This window comes from Lasiosphaeria miniovina, assembly GCF_030549165.1.
Source record: "Lasiosphaeria miniovina strain SMH2392-1A chromosome Unknown B0T26scaffold_1, whole genome shotgun sequence".
Lineage (NCBI taxonomy): Eukaryota > Fungi > Ascomycota > Sordariomycetes > Sordariales > Lasiosphaeriaceae > Lasiosphaeria > Lasiosphaeria miniovina.
This window is the reverse complement of record NW_026848220.1, coordinates 3,403,653-3,423,683: the sequence shown is the minus strand read 5'-3', so window position 1 is coordinate 3,423,683 and position 20,031 is coordinate 3,403,653. Positions and strand designations below refer to the sequence as shown.

Sequence of the window (20,031 nt, the reverse complement as noted above, 5' to 3'; positions counted from 1 at the left end):
ATGCCTAACCTACTCTGGATAACCTGGCCGTCAGCTATTGCGAGCGAACATGCCTTCGGACTGGTGATCGACAGACAGCTTTGGTCTGAGTCTGATGGAACTCCGGCAAGAGGCGGATACCGTCCCTAATCACCGCAGTCCGATCTTATCGAGCCGAGGGGTCTTCACACGATACCGCTCCATTGTACGCTGCTTGCAGGATTCTCTTCTTTGGGTCTCGGCGAGACGGAGAGACATTGTACTAGACTAGCTTTCAAGAGTCCGCCAGAGAAGATAATGCGGCCCAAGGGACCGAGGGCAAAGTGTTGAGGCCGAGCTGTTGGGTTCTTGACCAATAGGCCCGAGTTTCTCCCTACACCCTCTTTCGCAGACCTCCCCTGCAAGCTTGCCTCGCAGACATGGAAATGGTGCATATGCAAACATCCCTTTCGCATTCACCCAAGGGCAATAGCAGCTATCCGCCCGCGAAGACGCAGACCCGTCAGGCAAAGAAGGATTGCTCGGGAGCGGGGCATGACGCCCATTTGCATTCCTCGCGTTCTGTGTATGCGTGCAGATGGAGACTAGATGACAAAAACCTGTGCATAGAGTGCAATTAGTTGCTTACTATGTGGCATTTCATCCATCCGGAATCACGCAGACAAGCCTGCTGGGGCGCTGAAAACATCGCCTGGCTCGATCCGAGGTGCTCTGGGCCGTGAGAATCTTGTAATATGCCATCAGACGAGACGTAAAGCAGCCGAAAGTTCCATCCCAAAGTGTGCAAAGTTGGGACGCCCCAGGCCTGGCTCTGGTCTGGTGGTCTGGCCTGGTTTGGCCTGTAGTGGCCACGGGATGTGCGTACATGGGTGTCCAGTTTGTATTGTCAAATCTGAACAGCTCGCAAATCAGCGGGCTGGTTGCCGTGGTCGAGCTCGGGATTGGCCGCCTCAAAGGTCATAACGAGCCAGTCACCGTCATGGTCCTCGCTGGCTGGCCGCTGCTGCTAATACTGCTGCTGCTTGACTTGGGCTGGTCGGGTCTGTTGGAAGCACATCCGCACGCTGCAGATGGGAAGTGTTCATTGGCAATGGAAGTGGGGACGGTTGGTGGACGAAAGTGAATGGAAAGTATTCGCTCGTGCCCGCGTGTTACCGTTGCTACTTTGCTTCTCAAAATTTCCGCGCATTTTCAGGCGGGTGTTGCGGGGTTTCTGTGCGAACGAAGAGGTAGAGACGTAGCGTGGCAGCAGCCGAGGGGACACGGAGGGGTGGGTGTGCGAGCTGGTGGTCTTGGTCAATATCGCAGAAAAAAGGCTGGTTCGTGTCGTTGATTCGACAAAGTGCGGTCGGCAGTGTGACGACTTATCGCTCGTGCATATCACCTCACGGCCCGCATGGCGGCAATCAGTTCAGATTGGCCCACGCATCAAGATCGGACAAGGAACATGGCAGGGATAAAAGACTAGTGGACTGAGCTTTGGCCAGTTATGCGGGACAGAGCAGGGGGATGTTGGGGTGGGTTGTCTTCGGTCGCGGGGATCCTTGTCGTAATGGAGCCAGGCCCCCCTTAGCGTACCCTCAGTAAGGCGACGCCAGCCTTCCACTTGCAGCCTTGTTCACAACAAGCAAGGGCGAATATTGCCCAAATTCTTTCCCACTTACACAGTTTACACGGGATTCATTGCTGGTAGGTACCTCGTATCAGGGCAAGGTGAAGAAAGCATTGGATGTCCCTTCGATTTCTTTACTCGGTACAGAATAAACCCTTCGACCACAGGAGCTCACATCATGAACGCGACGTCACTTAGGACCCAAATCTAACGACTTTTTCACGACGGTTATTAGTCCTGTCGTTTACTCCACGATCCAGGTTAGGTCGCTGAGAGTGTGGGTTGGGCTGTCAATGATCGCCAGCATTTGATATGCAGGCCCACAAACGGCTGGGTGGTCCGAAAACCGCCTCCTGAATGCATGTGGGAGAGTCGGTGGTCCAGCCCGGGACTTCACTGAATGTGGATCGGCTGACATGGCCGTGCCCAAATCTCGCGAATAGATGGCGAGCGATCCTCTCTGCTGGTGATCATATGAGGGAGAAGATAATGGGCAAATTTAGGCGCCTCTCTTCCGCTTTAGGACAAAATTAGCCCACTTTGCCCATCAGTCACCGCGATCCTCCGCTGATATGACCGATATTTGCCCGTATTACATTCGTGGGCTAATTTAAGATCCCTGTCACCCGCTCCCTATCGCCCGCTGGATGACATGTTAACACCGCTCCTATTTTTATTTTGCCCAGCTGCACGACTTAACCCAGCAGTCACAATTTACCCAATATCACATTAGCCTACTCGCAGTCCCACCTGCTGGCTGGTCCACGGCTTTGCAAGCAAAGTGGGCTAATTTTGTCCTTTTCGGAAGTTGATCCACACTTAGCTTCCATTATTGCTGACAGGAGCGAACTTAAACTGAGCCGTCCGGCCCCACACTTGAGTGAGGGAGAAATGTTAATTCTCCGACTATTTTGCCTCAGTCCATCGAGAGGCACAGACAACTAAGTGCGATCTGTGCTTTTTTCGGACGGGTCAAAATCACTATCGATTTCCAAGCTTCCTTCCATTTCGCTGGCACGAAAACCGAGAAACTTGACTCCCGAGGGACCTTGGAAACGCACAGCAAAGAGTCGCGAATTCCGACCATCTCCACGTTATATCCCACCGCCGAACATCTTTTGACAACGTTGCGAAAGCCAAGAGGCTTTAAAACACTACACAGTACAGTTTTCGTGGCTTCTCGGTGGCATCCGTGGACGGACTGTCGCTGGGGAGGCATTGAAGCATCGCAGGTCCGCGCCCCCAACGTGCAAAGCCATGGAGTGATTGTGACAAATTCACTCGAGGCAATATGGTGTTTTATTTTTCAAATTCGCCGCGCCTGCCGTGCGGCACCTTGGGTGGTGGCATCATGCTTTCCATGCTCAGCTTCATTAATTTTGCCCAACAAGACAGCCTCACAAATTTGGAACCCGGAATGGACAATCTCTCCGACTTTTGATGGCTGAAAAGGGCTCCATGGGCCATGGGGGGGCACCTTTCTCTGGCCCGCCTGAGATGGGGGTGTGGGTGTGAGCCTAGAAACAACGTTGCTTCTTTGGCTATCTAATCTCGTGGCGTTCAATGCTTTGCGCGGCGGCTTTCCCCAGAGGCACGACGGCTCTGAACCGAGCCAGGGCTGTGCCTCCCGCGAGGAGCCCACGCCAAATCGCCTGCTTTGCCCTGGCCATGCAGATCTTCATGACAACCCCAGCTTCCGCCTGGCTAGCTGTGCCCTTGACTCTGCAACCACGGCCCGCAAGCTAAACGCCTCGCGATGACCGCCGCCCTAACCCCGACCACAGACAAGCCGTGCCCAAACGGGCCTCCCCAAATCCGGGCCACAGTCATGTGTGCACCAGCCAAATTGTCTAGAGCTGAACGGAGTATTCCGTATCGACGAGCTGACAGATGACTAACTGACTGACCTGCTTCTAGCCCTTAGATATCCATGTCAGGGATAACTAGCCAGGCAAAAACACGCGACAAATTATGTCCCGCCATCTATGTTTTTTGGAAGTGAGCTCTCAGCTATGCAACACAAACCCCTCACTTGGTGGCCTGCCTTGACACTCCGCGTCCTCTGGTACGCAGGACTGGGACAGTATCTTAAGCCGTGCTGGGAACACAATAACGTTGGATCCGTACTCGGACCATCTGAAGATCCAAGCCCACAGCCCCGACCCGCAAAAATACGAAGCAATGCATGCCGTCGCTCATCAAATCGCAAAAGCCACCGTGACAATGACAGATTAGCATTGCGGAGATCCCCAGGGGCCCTGCCAGCCCAGTCACTAGATCAAATCAATTGATGCTGTGATAACGACAGGATTGGGGAATAAGAAACGAGAAACAACAGGGCCTCAGTAAAATCCCCATGGATGATGGCGCAATTGGTGCATCGACGCAACCGAGGCATAAATTGCCTGCACTTACGGCGCGCGTCCTCGGCAGAGAAAACAAGCTCATTCGAGTCCCTCAACACCAGGGGTGCACCGACAGTGCAACCCTCTAGAAAAAGTCGCCTCTCATGGCCAACCATTCACGCTCTCAGGACCGTCACCAAGAAATATTGTTGTTGATGGCCGGCCATCCACACCAACCTCTGCTCGCATCGGCCATCTGTCATGTGAGCTGGAGAAAGCTCAACGGCGACTTGGTATTCGTTCAGCGCAGTACAGTGTAGTGGCCGGTTTATTGCGGATGCGGAGCGAGAGACCGATGTTCGGAGGCTATCGTCGGCCCAGCGCCAGTCAATCACAAGAGAGAAGGGACGCTTGACGGTCCGAACAATTAATGACCAGGAATCCCGCCTCTTCTCCCTCCGAATCATGCTGCTTCAACTGCTGCATCTCGGTGCCTGGCTATCTCGACCCGCCTCAACTCTTCCGCTGTGCCGTGGAACAGAGCATTGTACGAAGTACGTATCCTGGTTCTGGCCCCGCTACTTTAAGTGTCACGCAAAGACATGCAGCTTTGGACGACTCGGGGAAAGGATTGTCCAGGGACATAACGTGGAATGGAAGCTCCAGGGAATACTGTGGTCTGCCGCGAATCCTGAAGGCGAGCATTGCTATCCAAGGCGGAATGGTTCGTTTTCCATGTGCCGTCGTCACGTTTGTACGATGGGAGCCAAGCACAAACGAGACATGGCGGAATATGGAAGACGGTACCAGCCATCTCGGGATCGGATACCTCTATTGTCATCTCAATAACCTGCAACTTCACATGGGCTGTAGGAGGTGCACAAGAAGTCGGTGTGTTTGTTGTCACACAGCAACACCCCGCCCAGATCCCAAGATGGCGGTGATGACTTCATTGCTCAAGAACAATTTCAAGACTCCAAACCCAAAGTCCCCAGACCTGCAGTGCAGCGCAGGGGAGGGAGAGGCATCGATATGAACGAGATCGACCCTCCAATCGAGGACGGCTCGCCGATGTTAGGCATGCAGCTAGCAGATCTTTGGACAAGGATAGAGTCATATAAAACTCTTCAAGTCGCCTTGAGGGATTTCGTCTTGTGCTAGGGAACGTGAGATGTGGGATCTCTAACCTAGAGAGTCCCAGCTCCGTTGTAGAATGGTGCACTACCAACTGCCAGGGCTTAGTCTCAAGCTCCAAATCTAGTAGGCATCTCACATTGGGTTTGGACGCGCAGTCTTCGACGTTAGTTTTCTTTCAGTGTTTGCGGTGAGCCCGCTTGTGATACCTTAACCACCTGATCTTTTTCTTGTCGATATTCTGGATACGGATCGGGTATTTTTTCCCCGGCAGAACTTCACCGCTGTGATGTCAAACCATCCGGACCTGGCCGGGACATATTTGGCAGGGATCGGAAGCCGGATATCCATTAATGGCGAGGTGCTCACCGCGCATTGAGCATGTGCCCAACGCCTATCGCAAGCGAGCGATTCGGGCCCGAATGTGCCGGAAGAGAAAGCTCAGAGGACGGAAGCTGAAATCTTGTTCTATTGAACGCTTCCTAGCTGAGAAATCCCCCCCGCTTTCGCCATCCGGGCCTTGGTTTGGGCCGCGTACACGGAAGAGCACTTGAGCATGGCTTGGGAAAGCTCTGGGTCATGTGCCCTCGTGGAAGTCACGTTCTCGAATGCGTCTCTCCTGGTGATTGGGTACATGTACGTGCCTCCCAATGGGGCGGGGTAAACAACTTTGCCCCCGACCCCTGAAGCATCCCTCTTTTCAGATAAGGCGAAAAGGCCAGGCAAACCTGCTTCCAAAAGCTGAAAAAATAAAGCGACAGCCGCCCCACCCCACATGACAGCTCTGTTGAAGGAACTTTTAACGTTTATGATCTCCGCTCTCCACTCCTTCCTTGTACATAAACCGGACCGTTCCACGGTGGACTAGCACGGGAAGCCTAACGGTGCTAGTGTAGTGTGCGTGCGTGCGTGCGTGCGTGCGTGGTGTGGTGGCATGAGGAGTAGCTGCTGATCACATATCGCCTAAATCCGCCTGCAATTGGCTGTCACTGAGCTAGGTTTTGATGTGATTCAACACAAGAGAAAAAAAGGAGGCAAGGGGGAAAGAGTAAAAAACGGCCAAGCCGGTATGAGACTTTGTCCAATTTCTATCCGGATGTGCGACTCTTTAGTGGGAAGGGAACATCCGGTGTCACACCGAGCTAACCCCTGCCCAGATCGGGTTCTCGATGCTGTGTGTGCTGGGCTCTTGTGAGAGCTTCGAGCGTTGCTCATGTAAAACAAGGCCAAAGTATAGAGACTATTACAATGCGAAACCATGAAGTTGTATTCAATCCCAAGTTATACGACTCACGCCCAAGACGGGAAAAAATACATGGCAGTTATGAGTCCGTTGGCCTGTATTTTAAGGTTCTTGGCAAGGTTAGGTTCCTTCAGAAGAACTCCAAGTCACCAGGTAAATCGGAGTTGCGAGAATATTAGACAATGCCTATTCAGAACACGTATAAAGCACAGAGGCATAGTAATATGGCTAGAGGTGACCTTATTGGTCCCGCTTGTGACGTTACACTGAGTCCCTTGACAGATGTTTGAGAGACTGCAATTGTCATGATGTGTTCGAAATCCCAACTGGGTTCTCTTTTGATCGAGATGTATCCTCTCTTTTAATTTGGTAAATCGTGAATTAGCAGTATCTCTACTATAATCTCTGACAACTTCCACTCAGTCTTCAATGTTGATAGGTAGGAGAATAAATTTAATGCTCGAGATTTTAGTGTGAGAATGTAAATTATCGTATTTGCTAATTTGCCAAAGACTTATACCCAACACCTTCATAAAAAGAACAGTTAGAGAGAAACATCTCTCCGTCTTCCAATGAGGGACATACCTAATTACGCAGTAACGGAGACGAAATGTCCCAACAGCGAACAACTATCTAGAGTCGAACGCGAAGTCTCAGGTGGCTCCCTATAGTAACCAGGTTCAGAGCCAAATGTTAAGCTAAAAGAACAACAAAGCAGTGCAAATACACCTTGTATGTTGAACCTGCTCCTCAATAGAGTCAACGAACAGATAAATAAAAGACAAGCGCAAACATGACTTGCTATACTCTAATGTTCGAGTTCAATTACAAGAAATAAAACATGTCCAATTTCCGAGATTAGTTAAGAGATAACCGGGCGATTTATACATGATCGGCAATTGCTTCAGCTCTCGACTCAAGCTTGTCTATGTCCTTCTAGAGAATCTCTACGATGCCCATGTTGCTTTGGGTTACGCATGGTAAAGTTCTACTAACTCTAAGTAGAACATGAAGCAGAAGAAAGACCGGCAACCTGAAGTCAAGTAATGGAGGCACCAGAGCTGTCTCTGGAGCTCTTCCCTCAACAGAATAACATGATGCTGTTAATTGAAGGCACCAAAGGGGCCCTAGGCTTCGTGGAACGAATGACTACTATATCAAGCTGCATTTTCCACGGCTTGAAAGCAACGATCATCCTTGAGACACCGCAACAAGGCGGGATGCTCTCGCGATTAGCGGTCTGCAAAAAACGTAGGCTCGCGGTCTATCGGGCACAGGCCTGTGACTCAGGCAGGAAAAAGATATTGTACACATGTATGCTGCTCTGGCCAGCGAGCAGGGGCCTCAGCCGAGACAAGCGATGGAGGTGGCAAGAAGCTCCAGCGAGTGAAACAAATAGAATTAGCACACTGTACAATACGTCGTATGCACGAGATTAGATGTATGTATCCCCCCCCCCAAAAAAAACACGACGAGCACGGCTGTCACAGAGGATCCGGTCTCACCGCCCGCGGACTCGAAGCGCCGGCAGCAATACAGGCAACGAAGTGATTCGAGATAGCGGTTGGAAACGTCGAGGATGGCCTTAGGAGTTGTGATATGTCTTCTTTTTCCCCCCCTTTGCTTCAAAGTTGACTCGAGTCTGGGCGGCTGGCGGCACACGGCAGCTCGGTACAACTATGACAGTCCCATGTACCACCTCAGCGCGGCACTCGTTTGCGGTGCTCGACGCCACGCAAGCTGCAAGATAGACGATTGACGCCGCTGCAGGCGTCGAGGCTCCATTGGGTACATACCTACCTCAAGCACCTCATGGAAGAACAAGAACGGAACAAGCTGAGAAGGCAGGTAAACTTTGCAAGGCTCTCGGCTCCCTCCGACGCTTCAACATTGAACATTGAAAAGAGCTTCCAATGGGGGCCGTGGTGTCGTGGGTGGCTAGACTACGGTAATCGGTATTGCCCTAGCTCGCCCTAGGCCTCTCCATCTGTGGCCGCCCGACGACTTGCAGGTCTCTTCATGCACTAGATGACGTTGGATGGCAAAAAGAGCGAAATGGCGCGAGCGAGGTCGGCTTGGTCGGGAAGCAGGGCCGCTGGGGTGCTTCTGGACTTTGGCCTTTGCAGCTGCACCCGCTGCAGACTCGAGGCGGAGAGAGACGAGGGAGAGGGGAGCTCGACTCTAGAATTGGAACCTAGGATCCCTGCCCTGAGGTGGGGATCTGCTGGCTCCATCTTTCCCTTCCCGCCGGCACAGTGGGGCTCGTGGAGGGATCGAATCAGGAATAGCGCCGGGGCCGCGGGCGCTTAGGACGAATAAACCGAATGGCGCCAATGGTGCAATTCGCCAATCAGCGGCCAGCCACGCACCATAAAATGGCCAGAACTGCGTGAGCACGACAGATGTCGGGCCAATGGCAGGTGCAGACGACCCTCTATCTCACCGTCTCGGCGGCATGCTGGTTGCAAGTCCAGACCGGAGCACCAATGTGCAGTGCAGCAGCAGTGTGGCCATCCCGCTTCTGCCCAACCAGCCCTCGCTCTTTTCTTCGCGGGGTGCTGTGAGCTTCTTGGAGCTGGTGTGCCGGTGCTGCTGGTGAGTTGACAGGCATGTTAGCACGCACCATGGACACACCACCGCCTCTGTCTGGCCCTTTTTGCACTGCTCCCACCCCCTACCAAACCAACTACCGATACGCACCAACAACTGCTATTATTATACCGAAAAGGACGTCTAACGATGCGATGGAGGCCACGCTACTGTGTCTTCGGTGCTATCGGGGGCCGATGGCGCTCCCCAGTAGGTGTTCTGTGCCTCTACTAGATTCGAGCAGAAGAGTGGCGTGGAACGGCCCAACGGTCCCCCCTCCCCCCTTTCTCGCCCATCTCACTGCAGACGTGCTATGTATGTGCCATGCAGAGCAACTCCCGGCCTAACTACCTTACCTAGGTGCTCGCTCTTCCATGCCCTTGCCCGCACCCCAATATCACCATAATTGACCCTCAACCCCACGGTGACACCTCACAGGGGACCCCACCGAGTTGATCCCACTTTATCCTCCTCTCAACGGCTGCTGCTTGTGCTGTCCTTGTCCTGCTTGTGCTTTCTGCTGCTCCTCCTGTCCAGATCATCACACTGCGGGTTTCTCTTCACTGTCACTCACCAATTTGCAACGGCCAAGCGCTTGCGCATGTTCTAGCTCGGTGCTGTGATTCCGGACGTCCCACAGCTTACCTACTTGCTCTTACATACCTCTATTCCCCCCTCCCTGGTACATAACCTTCTGTAGGCGCCCGCCCGGTGTTGCACTAGTTCTCTCTTCCTTTTCCCCTGGTTTGGCTTTGCTCTCTAGCAGTCAGTCGGTCAGTCAGTCACATCAAGTTGCGGGCATGCGAAGCGGGTCTCGCCTGTCTGCAATTCCTACCGGTGGCAGCGCCTTTATCGGGTCCGTTTCGGTTTCGTCTTAAGAGCTGGGTCTCTCTCCGTGGCGGCATAGTCGACTTGTGCCGAACGCCATTGCCGAGTCACCCCGTCTTCGGTGGCACGGATTTTGATATTGCGGGAAAAACACCAGATTCAAAAATGGTAGGCCCAAGAAACCCAGTGCTAGTCGTCCGTCACGAGAAAAAGGAATGGTTCTAATATGGATAACAGGAGGCCGTACAATATTCCTCACGCGAGCGGTGGTCGCAGTCGGAGATGTGCGAAAAGTCAAGGGCGCGCGAGACTTACTTCTCGGCCCGCACTTCAAAGAGACCGAACTCGGTGCACACCGAGTTCATGGAGTCGGACTGGGAGCAAGAGGACGAGGAAGAGGTCTACAGCGAGATTGAAGACCTGGACCCCGTCGACGATGGCGAGATCTCGCCCCGCATCAGCATAGGCTCAGTACGCTTCCCTCCCGTCTTCTTAGACTCTTAACAAGCCGCCGCCATTTATTTGGGTTGCTAACTAGTGCGCGCAGTCCGGCCAACCAAGCATAACAACACTCTCGTCATATGACGAAATCCAAACCCCAAGGTCCTTGCACCAGCGTGCGCCGTTCCCGTTTGAGCCATTCGAGCTCGAGTCGAAGCAAGTAGAGGGGCCGCGAGGGCCTCACCTGTTTAGAAGCTCCATGTCGTCGGCGCACTCAATTGAGTTCCAGCATGCGCTGTCGCTTTCGCCGCTCACTCCAAAAGAGCCTCGGCATCTGGACAGCCAGCTACATCATTCTGTTCACCTCACTCCTCTTCCGCAGAGAAAGAAGCGTGACACAGGGCCGTTTCGATACACGGATGAGGAACTTGACACGACGACGCTGGCCAGCTGGACTCCGGAAATGGTGGCCCAGTGGATGCTCAATGCCAACATTGAGATTATTGCCACCGACCGGTTTGTGGAGAATGACATCAACGGGGCCATCCTGATTACGCTCAAGTTCGAAGACCTGAAGGAGCTTGGCATCAGCTCTTTTGGCGTGCGAACCAAGGTCTGGGAGGAGATCCATGCCATGAGGAACATCAGAAAGCCGGACCCTGAGCCCGAGACGCCAATCGAGGATGAGCCTGATAGGGAGGTCAGACGGGAGCTGCGGAGGCAGGATAGCTCGGCTGACAGGCCGAAACGGCGGCCGAGCAAAGCGCCGCGCCCAAAGATCAACGACATCATCTCGCCCCTCGAGTCAGTATCCATTGTGGGAATTGAGCAGATGATGCCCAAACCCCATCACTGCTCAAAGGGCGAGAACTGCGCCAAATGGAAGCGAAACCAGCGCATGATCGAGGCCTTCAAACAGGACCACCCCTTTGTCAACATCGAGAGCGGTCTTATCATGGTTGCTGGAGACCCCGGGAACCCGGAGACGGCTGAGGCGATCAACACGACGGATGATTTTTTCCGTCCCGTTTCAGACGCCATCCCGTCTGTAGTGGCATCGTCTGATGTTATGGGTCCAGGCAGCCTGCCGCCTCTTCAGTATCTCCAGGAAGCAACGCTTCGGAGCATACAGTCAAGAGATCCCCAGGACAACGTGCGACAATTCCTGAACTTCCAACACCAAGACTGCAACTCGGCCGATGTCCCTCCCACACCACCATTCGAGATCTTCCCTCATGGACCCCAGAACGTCGGGGCTGCCCAAGAGCAACAGGCTCCAGGGCCTCAAGCTCGCCTCCGAGCTCTTCCCAAGCTCGCCATACCCTCCCAAGCGCCAGCTTTGGGCACGCAAGAGTCGAACCTGCCATCTGCACAGTCAAGGTCGGCCCATCCAATGTCGGCCCAGCCGATGTCTGCTCATCCATACTCAGCCCGTCCCGGATCTGCTCTGATCCCTTCTTTCCGCGAGATGAGCCCGACGACCTCGGAAGAGGCAACCCCTACGGCGCCCTACCGTTTTGGAACTCCGTTTTCCGAAATGGATGTGCCCGTAACAATGACATCGATTCCTATCATCTCCCGAGACATCTCGCAGTCGGTGCCGCCCGACATGAACTACCGCCACAACCCTGCCCCTGTCCGCTCTATGTCGAGGGCCACCACCCGCCGGCCCTCGTTCCCGGTTCTGCCCGCTCTTGATGAGAACTCCATTGTTACCCCCATCACATACAAGCCGTCGAGATCGTTTTCTGTACGGGCCGCCGCCGCCCAGCGGCCGCTACAAGCGCCGCCACGCGTACAATATCCCTGGAGCCAGTCAGATCGTACCATATTTGAGCGCGCGATTCCTCCCATGCCTGGGTCGGCAGCTAATGGCAGGTCAAACCTCAACGGTGGGCGTCTGTCACCCGGTGCCGCACCCAAGGAGGACATGACTGGTGGTGCCGCGCTATCTTACCAAGGTCTCATGAAGAAGCGCAAGACGAAGATGCTGCGTCACGAGTGGCACGAACACTACTTCACGCTGCGCGGCACCCGCCTAGCTGTGCACAAGGACGCCGCGACGGCCACCAACAAGACACTGGAGTACATTGACATTGACGACTACGCCATCGCCTGCAGCAACATGGCAAGCTCCAAGCTCAATGCGGCCTTCAAGGCCATGCACATCCGCCGCGGGAGTGGCGATGGCGCTTCCAAGGAAGACGTGGCCGCCTTCAGTTTTCAGCTCATCCCCCAGGACGCAAAGGGCGGCGCGCGCTTGCGCAAACGTGAGAGCGCCCTTCCGAGCATCTTGGGTGGTGGCAGTAGCAGCGCCAACGCCTCGTCAACCAGCTTGCCTGGACCCGAGGGCGCAGCAAACGGCACTGGCAAGACGCACCACTTCGCCGTCAAGAACCGCGATGAGCGCATTGACTGGATGCGCGAGCTCATGCTCGCCAAGGCTCTGAAGCAGAAGGGTGAAGGCTTTGAGGTCAGCGTGAACGGAAACATGATCTGAACGTGTGCGCTGTCTCACATCATCATCCTATTTTAAACTTGAATATAATACATCGCATCTATTTATCCCTTTGTTGTCATTTTCCTTTCCTTCGATGATACCTTGGGCACCAATTGTCCTCCTTTTTCTTCCCTCTCACTCCTCCTCACTTTACCCCCACTCTTCCCGCGGCGATATCAATCAAGCCTGGCATTGGCGGTGGCGTCTTTTTGTTTCTTTTCTTGGCGAGGTTGGTATCAGGGTGTGATACGACTTGGTGAATTTTTTTTTTGGAATTTACCTCTTTTTTCCTTTTTGGGGGACTATGGGACTGGCTGTTAGATGCAAGACAAGGTCGAGACATATGGCAACGTATATTACATTCCTTCCTCAGGATGCTTCGCAAGATGGCAGGCGCCTGGTATACTTGGTTTGGCGGTTCAGTACGGTTATTAAGTAGAGAAGCCCGTTATTGGGGAGGGTGGCGGCTGGCTAAGGTAGTTTTACTCTATAATGAATAAGTACATTGAACTATAGTGGGTTGTGTTCGCTCAGTGTCCTTGTCTCGTTATGTGTGATGTGGTTGATATCTACGTGGGTCGTGGTTGAGATTTACGTGAGTCATAGGGCGAGTTGGAGTTGGCCAAGTTCATCACTTCTCATCGGTTCTTCTAGATCTGCGGAATATGTTGAGTCACAGCCAGCGTCCCTCGAGGCGTATTGTGTAGCTGCATATTTGTATCTGATTAATCTTCATAGCGGCTCCATATCGCCTCATAGGTCCAAGATTACACTGCTGTTTGTTGACACTGAGACGATACTGTCTCATCTCAAATTAATGTCACAAGCCAATCACCTTACAACCAAGCCGTAGCACATTTACCTAGACTGAGGAGAACGATGATATTCAACTTTCCTTCGGCACCTTGTCAAAGTATTCCTATGCCATTTCAAACCTGAATGTCTTTCGAGTTTCTCATGTTCAACAGAGTGGATAGCTCGGCGCGGAATGAAAACGAAAACCACGCTGATTAATTACCTTGGATAACATCTGCTTTCTCGTATTCTTCTCTTTGGATGATTAATAGGAGTTGCCATGAGCGAGCTCATTGCCCTGCCTTGCGTAAGGTAGGTAGGTGGTTAGATTCATTTCTGCCCGGTGATGGCATCTCGTTATAATTAGTTGAACTATTAGACGGCGAGATCACTCACAACTATTTGTCTTGGGTGGTATTTTTTTGTGGCTTCTTCAGTTCTCGTCTTTCTGGTCTTCTCATCTTGAATCTTCTTTGATCCCAATAGTGCGCGGATTGTATGCCCGGTCGACATCTCATATAAGTTGGGTAACTGCTATTCTCACAGTCCTACAGTTAGGACGCACGAACCCAGCTCGTTGCCACTAAATCTCATCGTATCCCCATTCTACATTAGCTTTAAGTTATAAAGCTATTGCGAATTAGAAGAACTGCTCGGTTTTTCTTGCTTAAACTAGTTATGGCTCATGTGGGATGGAACTACAGAGATAGGACGAGATGAATAACGAAAGAAATATCCTAGCAATGATGACTTTCCTAGCCCCTTTCAGAGATGATTAATGCCCTGTGTCATAGAGTTTCATTGTAGACTCTACCTGGGTAACAGGGTCGAGCAGAGAAGGCGCGCCTCTACTAACAGCCTGGAGACCCTCTCAGACAAAGAGTGAACTGAAGGCCAAGTAAGGCAACCACTTGGGCGGAGGAGTGAATTGTTTCAATTATTTTTTGCTCGAGTATGCTATACACATAAGTACCTTTTTTACATGGTATCCACCTCCTCTAGACCTCGCAATGTAGCATTTCTTGCTCCATTCTATCCTACAACTCCAAGATTTTGCCGGGGCAGACTCTAGCGAAACAACCCGAGTCAAGACTCTAAATCTCAACCTTGACTACACGCCCTTCATGCCTAGCCTTGAGATGTCGGCCACGTCCTCTACCTTTTGCCAGTCGATCTTGTTCCACCAACGCTCGTAAAAGGCTAGCTTGCCCTTGTCGGGCGAGCCGTTACCGCCGAAGCCGTAGTCTGGCAGCCACACGTGTTCCCACGTGTTCAAGCAGAGGATGGGGATCACGTTGATGCCGCCCGGGGATAACATGACCTTCTTCGAGGCCTCTGACGCCCGGTTGCCAATACCAAATGCAGTGTTTTGCAGGAACTTGCGCCCCGCGAGGAGACCCTGCTCTGACTGGCCCACGGCCGTGTTCATGTCCATGTCCTGGCGGCGCCAGTGGGCATTGGGGTAGGGCGAGCCGGCCAGGTAGGTTGTGAGCACCTGGAAGGCGGTGGGCATGCCCTGGAGCGGGACCTTGACGAGCCAGACGAAGCCCGGGCCGAACATGGCATCGGCCGTGTATATCATCTCGCGCCTGAGCGTCTCGATGGACATGAAGGTCTTCTCGAGGTTCGTCTTCAGGAGTTCGCTCATTTCGGTGGGCTCGGGCGACAGCTGCTTGAAGAAGAAGTGGTTGTTGTGGGCCATGCTGGCATGGTTGAAGACGACGGCGTTTTCGGGCTCGCGCGACGACTCCATCACGACAGACTTTATGTCTTGGTTTGCCCAGTTCGTCTCTGGAGAACTTGTCAGCCAGCCCAATCGTTTCCGTCTGTGGTTCGACGGGGCGAGAGAAGCAATCAAGACGTACCGCTGGTGGCCTGGTTCAGCTTCTCGAGAATGACAGTCTGGTACTCTGTCCACGCGATCTTCATAGCGGCGGGGGAGAGGAGGCCCGGGAGGCCTGGGAGGTGGTTGTAGTCGAGCTTGGGTACCCTGTGCATCGACCTCCGAAACGTCAGGGACAGAGACGCCGTCGACAGCACCGGCGCCTGGCCGAGCTGCGGTATCCGCGGTATTCTTAACCTGGGGCGTATCATCTTGTCCGGCCGGCGAAGGATGTGGGAGAGCGAGTCTCTGTTGCGTCGTTCAATGCGTCGGTCAAGCAATGCGACGCGCGACCTCAACTTTTTTTACGAGGCTAAAGCCGAAAGCTTTAGGAGGAAGATTCGAGCCTAACAATCGAGGCAGCAAAACACGCTCCCAATAACTTCATAGCTAAAGATCTCCGTACCTATGACCCTAACCCTGGTTATCCAAGCAGGCCCTTACCTTCACTTCCAGATTGCTGCTGTTCTAACTTCTGGGTGCCCGTAGCTAGGAAGTGAAGCTGAATTTCAAAGAGAAACTTGTTTGGTGAGTACTTTGACAGCACTGGCTTCCGCCTTTCTTTGACATTTTTGTTTTATTTTCTGAAGTGTAAGAGAGCAGTTTGGTTTGTTGGCAATTTGTCTGTGCCGTTTACGACTTACGTCAATTCGGACTTGGTAGGTACAGAAGGTAAGGTACAGTAGTGACAAGCGCGCAGCCAAGCAAAGGCGAAGCTCCAACTTCCAACCCATACTACTTGCCCTTAAACCACGCAAGAGCTTCTGCGTCGAGTCTCGAGCACACTGAGCGCGCGCGCCCAACTAGGTTGAGCTTTTGCATCATGTCGCTCGACCCGCCGACATACCTCGCATCGCTGCAAAGCAACATCCGCCAACGGCCCATCCCGTGGGACGGTGCAGTGCGCGCGGGAACCCTGACCGAGGACCAACTCGCCCGCATCCGCGCCGTCGACAAGGTCAAGAAGGACGCCCGCAAACAGACGGTCGAGGCCGACCTCGATGGCTACCGCCTTCTGTTCGTCGGCGGTCCGGGCACCAAGAGCGTGCTCGAGCTGGCTGCCAAGCACCAGAACGTGGTGCAGTATATCCTCGTCCTCCTGACGGACCTGCTCGACAGTACGTCCACGGCGCCTTCCTGATTCCATCACCCCCTTCGGTTCTGCCTGCCCGCCATTCTTCGCTGTCTTGCGGTCTGCTGACATCTGTGCGCTCTCCCGTTGCAGCCATCCCCGCCCTCTCCAAAGCGCTCCTCAAATCTGGCGACCCCTATCGGCACTTCCTGCCTCTTCTCGCCCACTCCTCAAACACCGACGACCCAATCCCGCTTTTAACCTCGACTGTCCTCGTTAGCCTCATGGCCGGCTCTAGAGACGAGTCTGCCGCCACGGTGGACAAGGCGCAGCCCCTAGTCTTCAGCTACCTCGCCTCCCTGACCAAGAACTCGGATGCCGGACTACAGGATATCGGCGTGCAAGAATACTCGGCCTTGCTCTACGCTCGCTCAACCCGGAAGCAGTTCTGGAGTCAAAGAAGTGAGACTGTTGCCCCCCTGATCGACATCCTGCGAGCCGCCGCTGGCGTTCGGGAGAACGATGCCTCGGCCAGTTTGTGGAGCGGCACCATGAGCAACGCCAGGAGCGGCTTCGAGGGCTCGCTGGGCGGCGGCGTGGGGCTCCAGCTGCTCTACCATGTGCTGCTAGTCATGTGGCAGCTCAGCTTCGAGGCTGCCGACGTAGGCGACGAGCTGAATAGGTACGTCACCCCCTCGGGTTTGCATATGCAGCCACGGTCCGCAGTAAGGAGTGCTAAGACGTTGCAGTGAATACGATATTGTCCTGCTCTACACACAGCTCCTCCGGCTTTCGCCTAAGGAAAAGACTACGCGCCTCCTCATCTCAACGCTGTACAACCTCCTGGTAGCCAATCAGAACACACTCCTCCCCACAGCAGTGCTCGCCCGCCTTCCCTCGCTCCTCCAGAACATAGGCGGCAGGCAACTCGCCGATCCTGACCTGCAAGAAGACCTGGCCAAGCTGCGCGAGCTTCTCGAAGAGTACACCAAGACCAAGACGACGTTTGACGAATACGTGGGCGAGGTGAACTCGGGTCACCTGCGGTGGTCGCCTCCCCACCGCAACGCATTGTTCTGGGCCGAGAACGCCCGCAAGATCCTTGACCACGACAACGGCGACCTTGTGCGCAAGCTGGCGCAAATCATGGACAAGCCGTGGGACAACGACAAGGCGGTGCTGGCGATTGCGTGCAACGACATTGGCTGCCTCGTACGCGAAGTGCCCGAGAGGAGGACCCAGCTGGAGAAGATTGGGCTCAAGAAGAGGGTCATGGAGCTCATGGGCGAGGGCGACGAGAACGTGCGATGGGAGAGTCTTCGGGCGCTTGGCGGCTGGCTGCAGTATAGCTTTGATAAGTGAATGCTGCCCGGGCAGTAAGTCAGGTAGCTTTGGCGGCTAGGAAGCGTGGTGTTTGTTAAGCTTTGGGTCCCCTTACCGGAGAATGTTTTCATGTTTGCGAAGCTTGGGTTTTTGAAGGCTCGTGCGGCCGGCTGTAGTCATAGCTTGGAGAGAAGGGAAAGGCTTTTTAGATTGGCTTAATGGTTCCCGTCGATGCACACTTTCGGTGGGTGCTGGGTAGTATACAAGCATAAATGTCCTTTATTTTTGTTGGCCTGGTAGGCACTGCTTACATATGATATGAGCCTTGAACGGTTTCCTCCAGCGGCTTGCATCTATGTTCTTGCTGTTCTATGTATTGTATCGCGGAGAGAAAGTCACAAAGATACCTGCATACCTCCAGCTTCCCCCACGTATGCTCTCTTATCTTGTCCTTATCGGGGCTTCCCCCGCCATTATGTACCAAGTCCCCCCGTTGACATCACATCCATCATCGCCCAAAGCATCATCCTTGGAAATCAACCACAAGCTGCTATCGCCTGCTGCTGAAGGTCGTCTGTCTTACCCGCTTGATTCTCTTTGGGAACCGGCTGCGGCACCGGACCAATTGGCCATCTCGTGTTATAAACAAGGACAAAGAACGGAAAGAGGCGCTGTAGCGGCAATGGTTCAGCGAGTGAGTTACAGTACCATACCTTACGTTGCTTTAAGCCTACGAACATACCAGCTTCATTCCTAGCTCGGCTTTTTGAAGCGTGCTTGGCTGACCATCTGTCCGGCTTGCTTCCTCTGCTCATAAAGGTGTATTTTCTTGCCCATGGCGGCAGGGTTCAAGGTTCGCTGTCCGCCTCTCTTAATTGTATACACCGTCAATGTCAATGTCAAGGCTGGTGTTGGTGTTTTGCTGCAATTCAATTTCGGCTTGTCCCCGTTCGGCTAATAATCCATGGTGTTGACTTGCACTAACAGGGGTTGGTTTCCGGTACGTATATCTTGAGAAGTCTACGCATGGTTGCTTACTGAAAAGCCCCCCTTTCCACCCGCTTGCAACTTATCCTCGTAATGTGGTAACCCCGAAGCGAAGCCCGGGTTGAAAGTACTTGGGAAATATCTTCTTCGGTTTGGGCGTACATACATACATATATATGACTCGCCGTGGCCAGTCACATCTATGTTTACACATAGTTACCCTCCCGCAATACTTACTCGTTCTCTCAAATGGCTTGCGCTGACACGATGCCCTCCGCTCAACAGATACTTCACCAGAAAGCGAGCCATGGAGTACGACCTCACCGGCTGGGTGCGCAACACTGATAACAACAAGGTATTGTACATTACATACAAAAACCATAACCTAACTTTTCACTCTGAATCTATCCCCACTGCATACCCCTAGGTCCCCATCTTGGGCAGACAAATTTGCGTAGCCTAGGCAACAATATAGGACAGGACAGGACCATCGCTGACCGTATGGGTAAAAAAACACCCCGAGCTTACAGGTCGAGGGCGAGGCCCAGGGCACAGAGGAAGCCATCAGCAACTTCCTCAAGAACGTCGACAACGGGCCCAACCATGCTCACGTCGTGAGGCTGGACAGAGAGGAGCGCGACGTGGTCGAGGACGAGGCGGGTTTCGAGGTGCGCCGCTGAGTGCGAGCTAGATACAGTGCCGATGGTGGTTAAGCTGTTGGGCTCAGAGCAAGGCTGCCATTCTTTTTTTTCTTGTTTTTGGAAGGGAGTGGTCGCCCTGTGGTGAAAGGGGGGCGTTGCTAAAAGCAATGAATGCCACTCCTCCCGCTGTGTGGGGTACGTAGAGTGAGAGTGACTCGCGACGACTTGCAGAATCAGACAAAAGAGAAAGACGAAAAAACATATGCATAAACAATGCTGCCCGGTAAAGGCTCGGAACGGCTGGTACAAAAGAAAGCGAACCACAGGTCATGTTGTCGGTGGTTTGACCCCTTTTATTCCCCTATCTTGTGAGTCAACACCACGGGCACCTAAGACGAATGTACAGGACGCCAACACACGACGTAGACAACCCCGACAGATACTAAGCAAGCAAGCACATCCAGACCTGTAGTAGATTATTCGAGAATACCTGATTCAATCGCCAAACAACAGAGTAGAAAACAAAAGGTTAGCTGTTTGTGTAGATATGTGACATGTAAGTATGTATGTAAGTGAGAAGCACGCTAGCCAATGCAACTAGCCCCCCTCTCCACTAGTCTACCTCGGGAAGGTACTTTACCCCCTCCGTTTCCCTCATCT

At 53.3% G+C, this 20,031-nt stretch overlaps 5 protein-coding genes across 5 annotated transcripts; 4 read left to right on the top strand and 1 right to left on the bottom strand.

The window, feature by feature from the left end:
• Nucleotides 1-178: 178 nt before the first annotated feature.
• B0T26DRAFT_686404 (uncharacterized protein) lies at nucleotides 179-827 on the top strand. Its single transcript, XM_060440900.1, has one exon. It carries the CDS (start codon nucleotides 399-401, stop codon nucleotides 597-599), a length of 201 nt encoding a protein of 66 aa, XP_060302791.1. The 5' UTR covers nucleotides 179-398; the 3' UTR covers nucleotides 600-827.
• Nucleotides 828-9,572: 8,745 nt separating this feature from the next.
• On the top strand, nucleotides 9,573-12,744 carry B0T26DRAFT_44733 (uncharacterized protein). The gene is made up of 3 exons (XM_060435083.1): nucleotides 9,573-9,898; nucleotides 9,968-10,201; nucleotides 10,278-12,744. The coding sequence occupies exons 1-3, from the start codon at nucleotides 9,896-9,898 to the stop codon at nucleotides 12,669-12,671; spliced, it is 2,631 nt and encodes an 876-aa protein (XP_060302790.1). The 5' UTR covers nucleotides 9,573-9,895; the 3' UTR covers nucleotides 12,672-12,744.
• A 1,387-nt stretch (nucleotides 12,745-14,131) lies between these two features.
• Nucleotides 14,132-15,694, bottom strand: B0T26DRAFT_686392 (Manganese/iron superoxide dismutase). The gene is made up of 2 exons (XM_060440899.1): nucleotides 15,332-15,694; nucleotides 14,132-15,257 (listed from the first exon to the last, which is right to left on the bottom strand). The coding sequence occupies exons 1-2, from the start codon at nucleotides 15,558-15,560 to the stop codon at nucleotides 14,578-14,580; spliced, it is 909 nt and encodes a 302-aa protein (XP_060302789.1). The 5' UTR covers nucleotides 15,561-15,694; the 3' UTR covers nucleotides 14,132-14,577.
• A 91-nt stretch (nucleotides 15,695-15,785) lies between these two features.
• B0T26DRAFT_843637 (armadillo-type protein) lies at nucleotides 15,786-18,178 on the top strand. The gene is made up of 3 exons (XM_060447576.1): nucleotides 15,786-16,466; nucleotides 16,574-17,102; nucleotides 17,170-18,178. The coding sequence occupies exons 1-3, from the start codon at nucleotides 16,172-16,174 to the stop codon at nucleotides 17,780-17,782; spliced, it is 1,437 nt and encodes a 478-aa protein (XP_060302788.1). The 5' UTR covers nucleotides 15,786-16,171; the 3' UTR covers nucleotides 17,783-18,178.
• Nucleotides 18,179-18,559: 381 nt separating this feature from the next.
• On the top strand, nucleotides 18,560-19,410 carry B0T26DRAFT_630831 (acylphosphatase; the record flags this gene model as incomplete). Its single annotated transcript, XM_060436283.1, has 3 exons — nucleotides 18,560-18,603; nucleotides 19,016-19,085; nucleotides 19,261-19,410. Coding segments are annotated over 3 exons (264 nt in total), but the record flags the coding sequence as incomplete, so codon positions are not given.
• Nucleotides 19,411-20,031: the final 621 nt, after the last annotated feature.

Coding starts and splice junctions, on each gene's coding strand:
- B0T26DRAFT_686404 (XM_060440900.1), top strand. CDS start 399: ATGGAAATGGTGCATATGCAAACATCCCTTTCGCATTCACCCAAGGGC.
- B0T26DRAFT_44733 (XM_060435083.1), top strand. Junction 10,202..10,277: donor CCCGCATCAGCATAGGCTCA/GTACGCTTCCCT, acceptor TAGTGCGCGCAG/TCCGGCCAACCAAGCATAAC.
- B0T26DRAFT_686392 (XM_060440899.1), bottom strand. CDS start 15,560: ATGATACGCCCCAGGTTAAGAATACCGCGGATACCGCAGCTCGGCCAG. Junction 15,258..15,331: donor GCTGAACCAGGCCACCAGCG/GTACGTCTTGAT, acceptor CAAGTTCTCCAG/AGACGAACTGGGCAAACCAA.
- B0T26DRAFT_843637 (XM_060447576.1), top strand. CDS start 16,172: ATGTCGCTCGACCCGCCGACATACCTCGCATCGCTGCAAAGCAACATC. Junction 16,467..16,573: donor CCTGACGGACCTGCTCGACA/GTACGTCCACGG, acceptor CTCCCGTTGCAG/CCATCCCCGCCCTCTCCAAA. Junction 17,103..17,169: donor GTAGGCGACGAGCTGAATAG/GTACGTCACCCC, acceptor AAGACGTTGCAG/TGAATACGATATTGTCCTGC.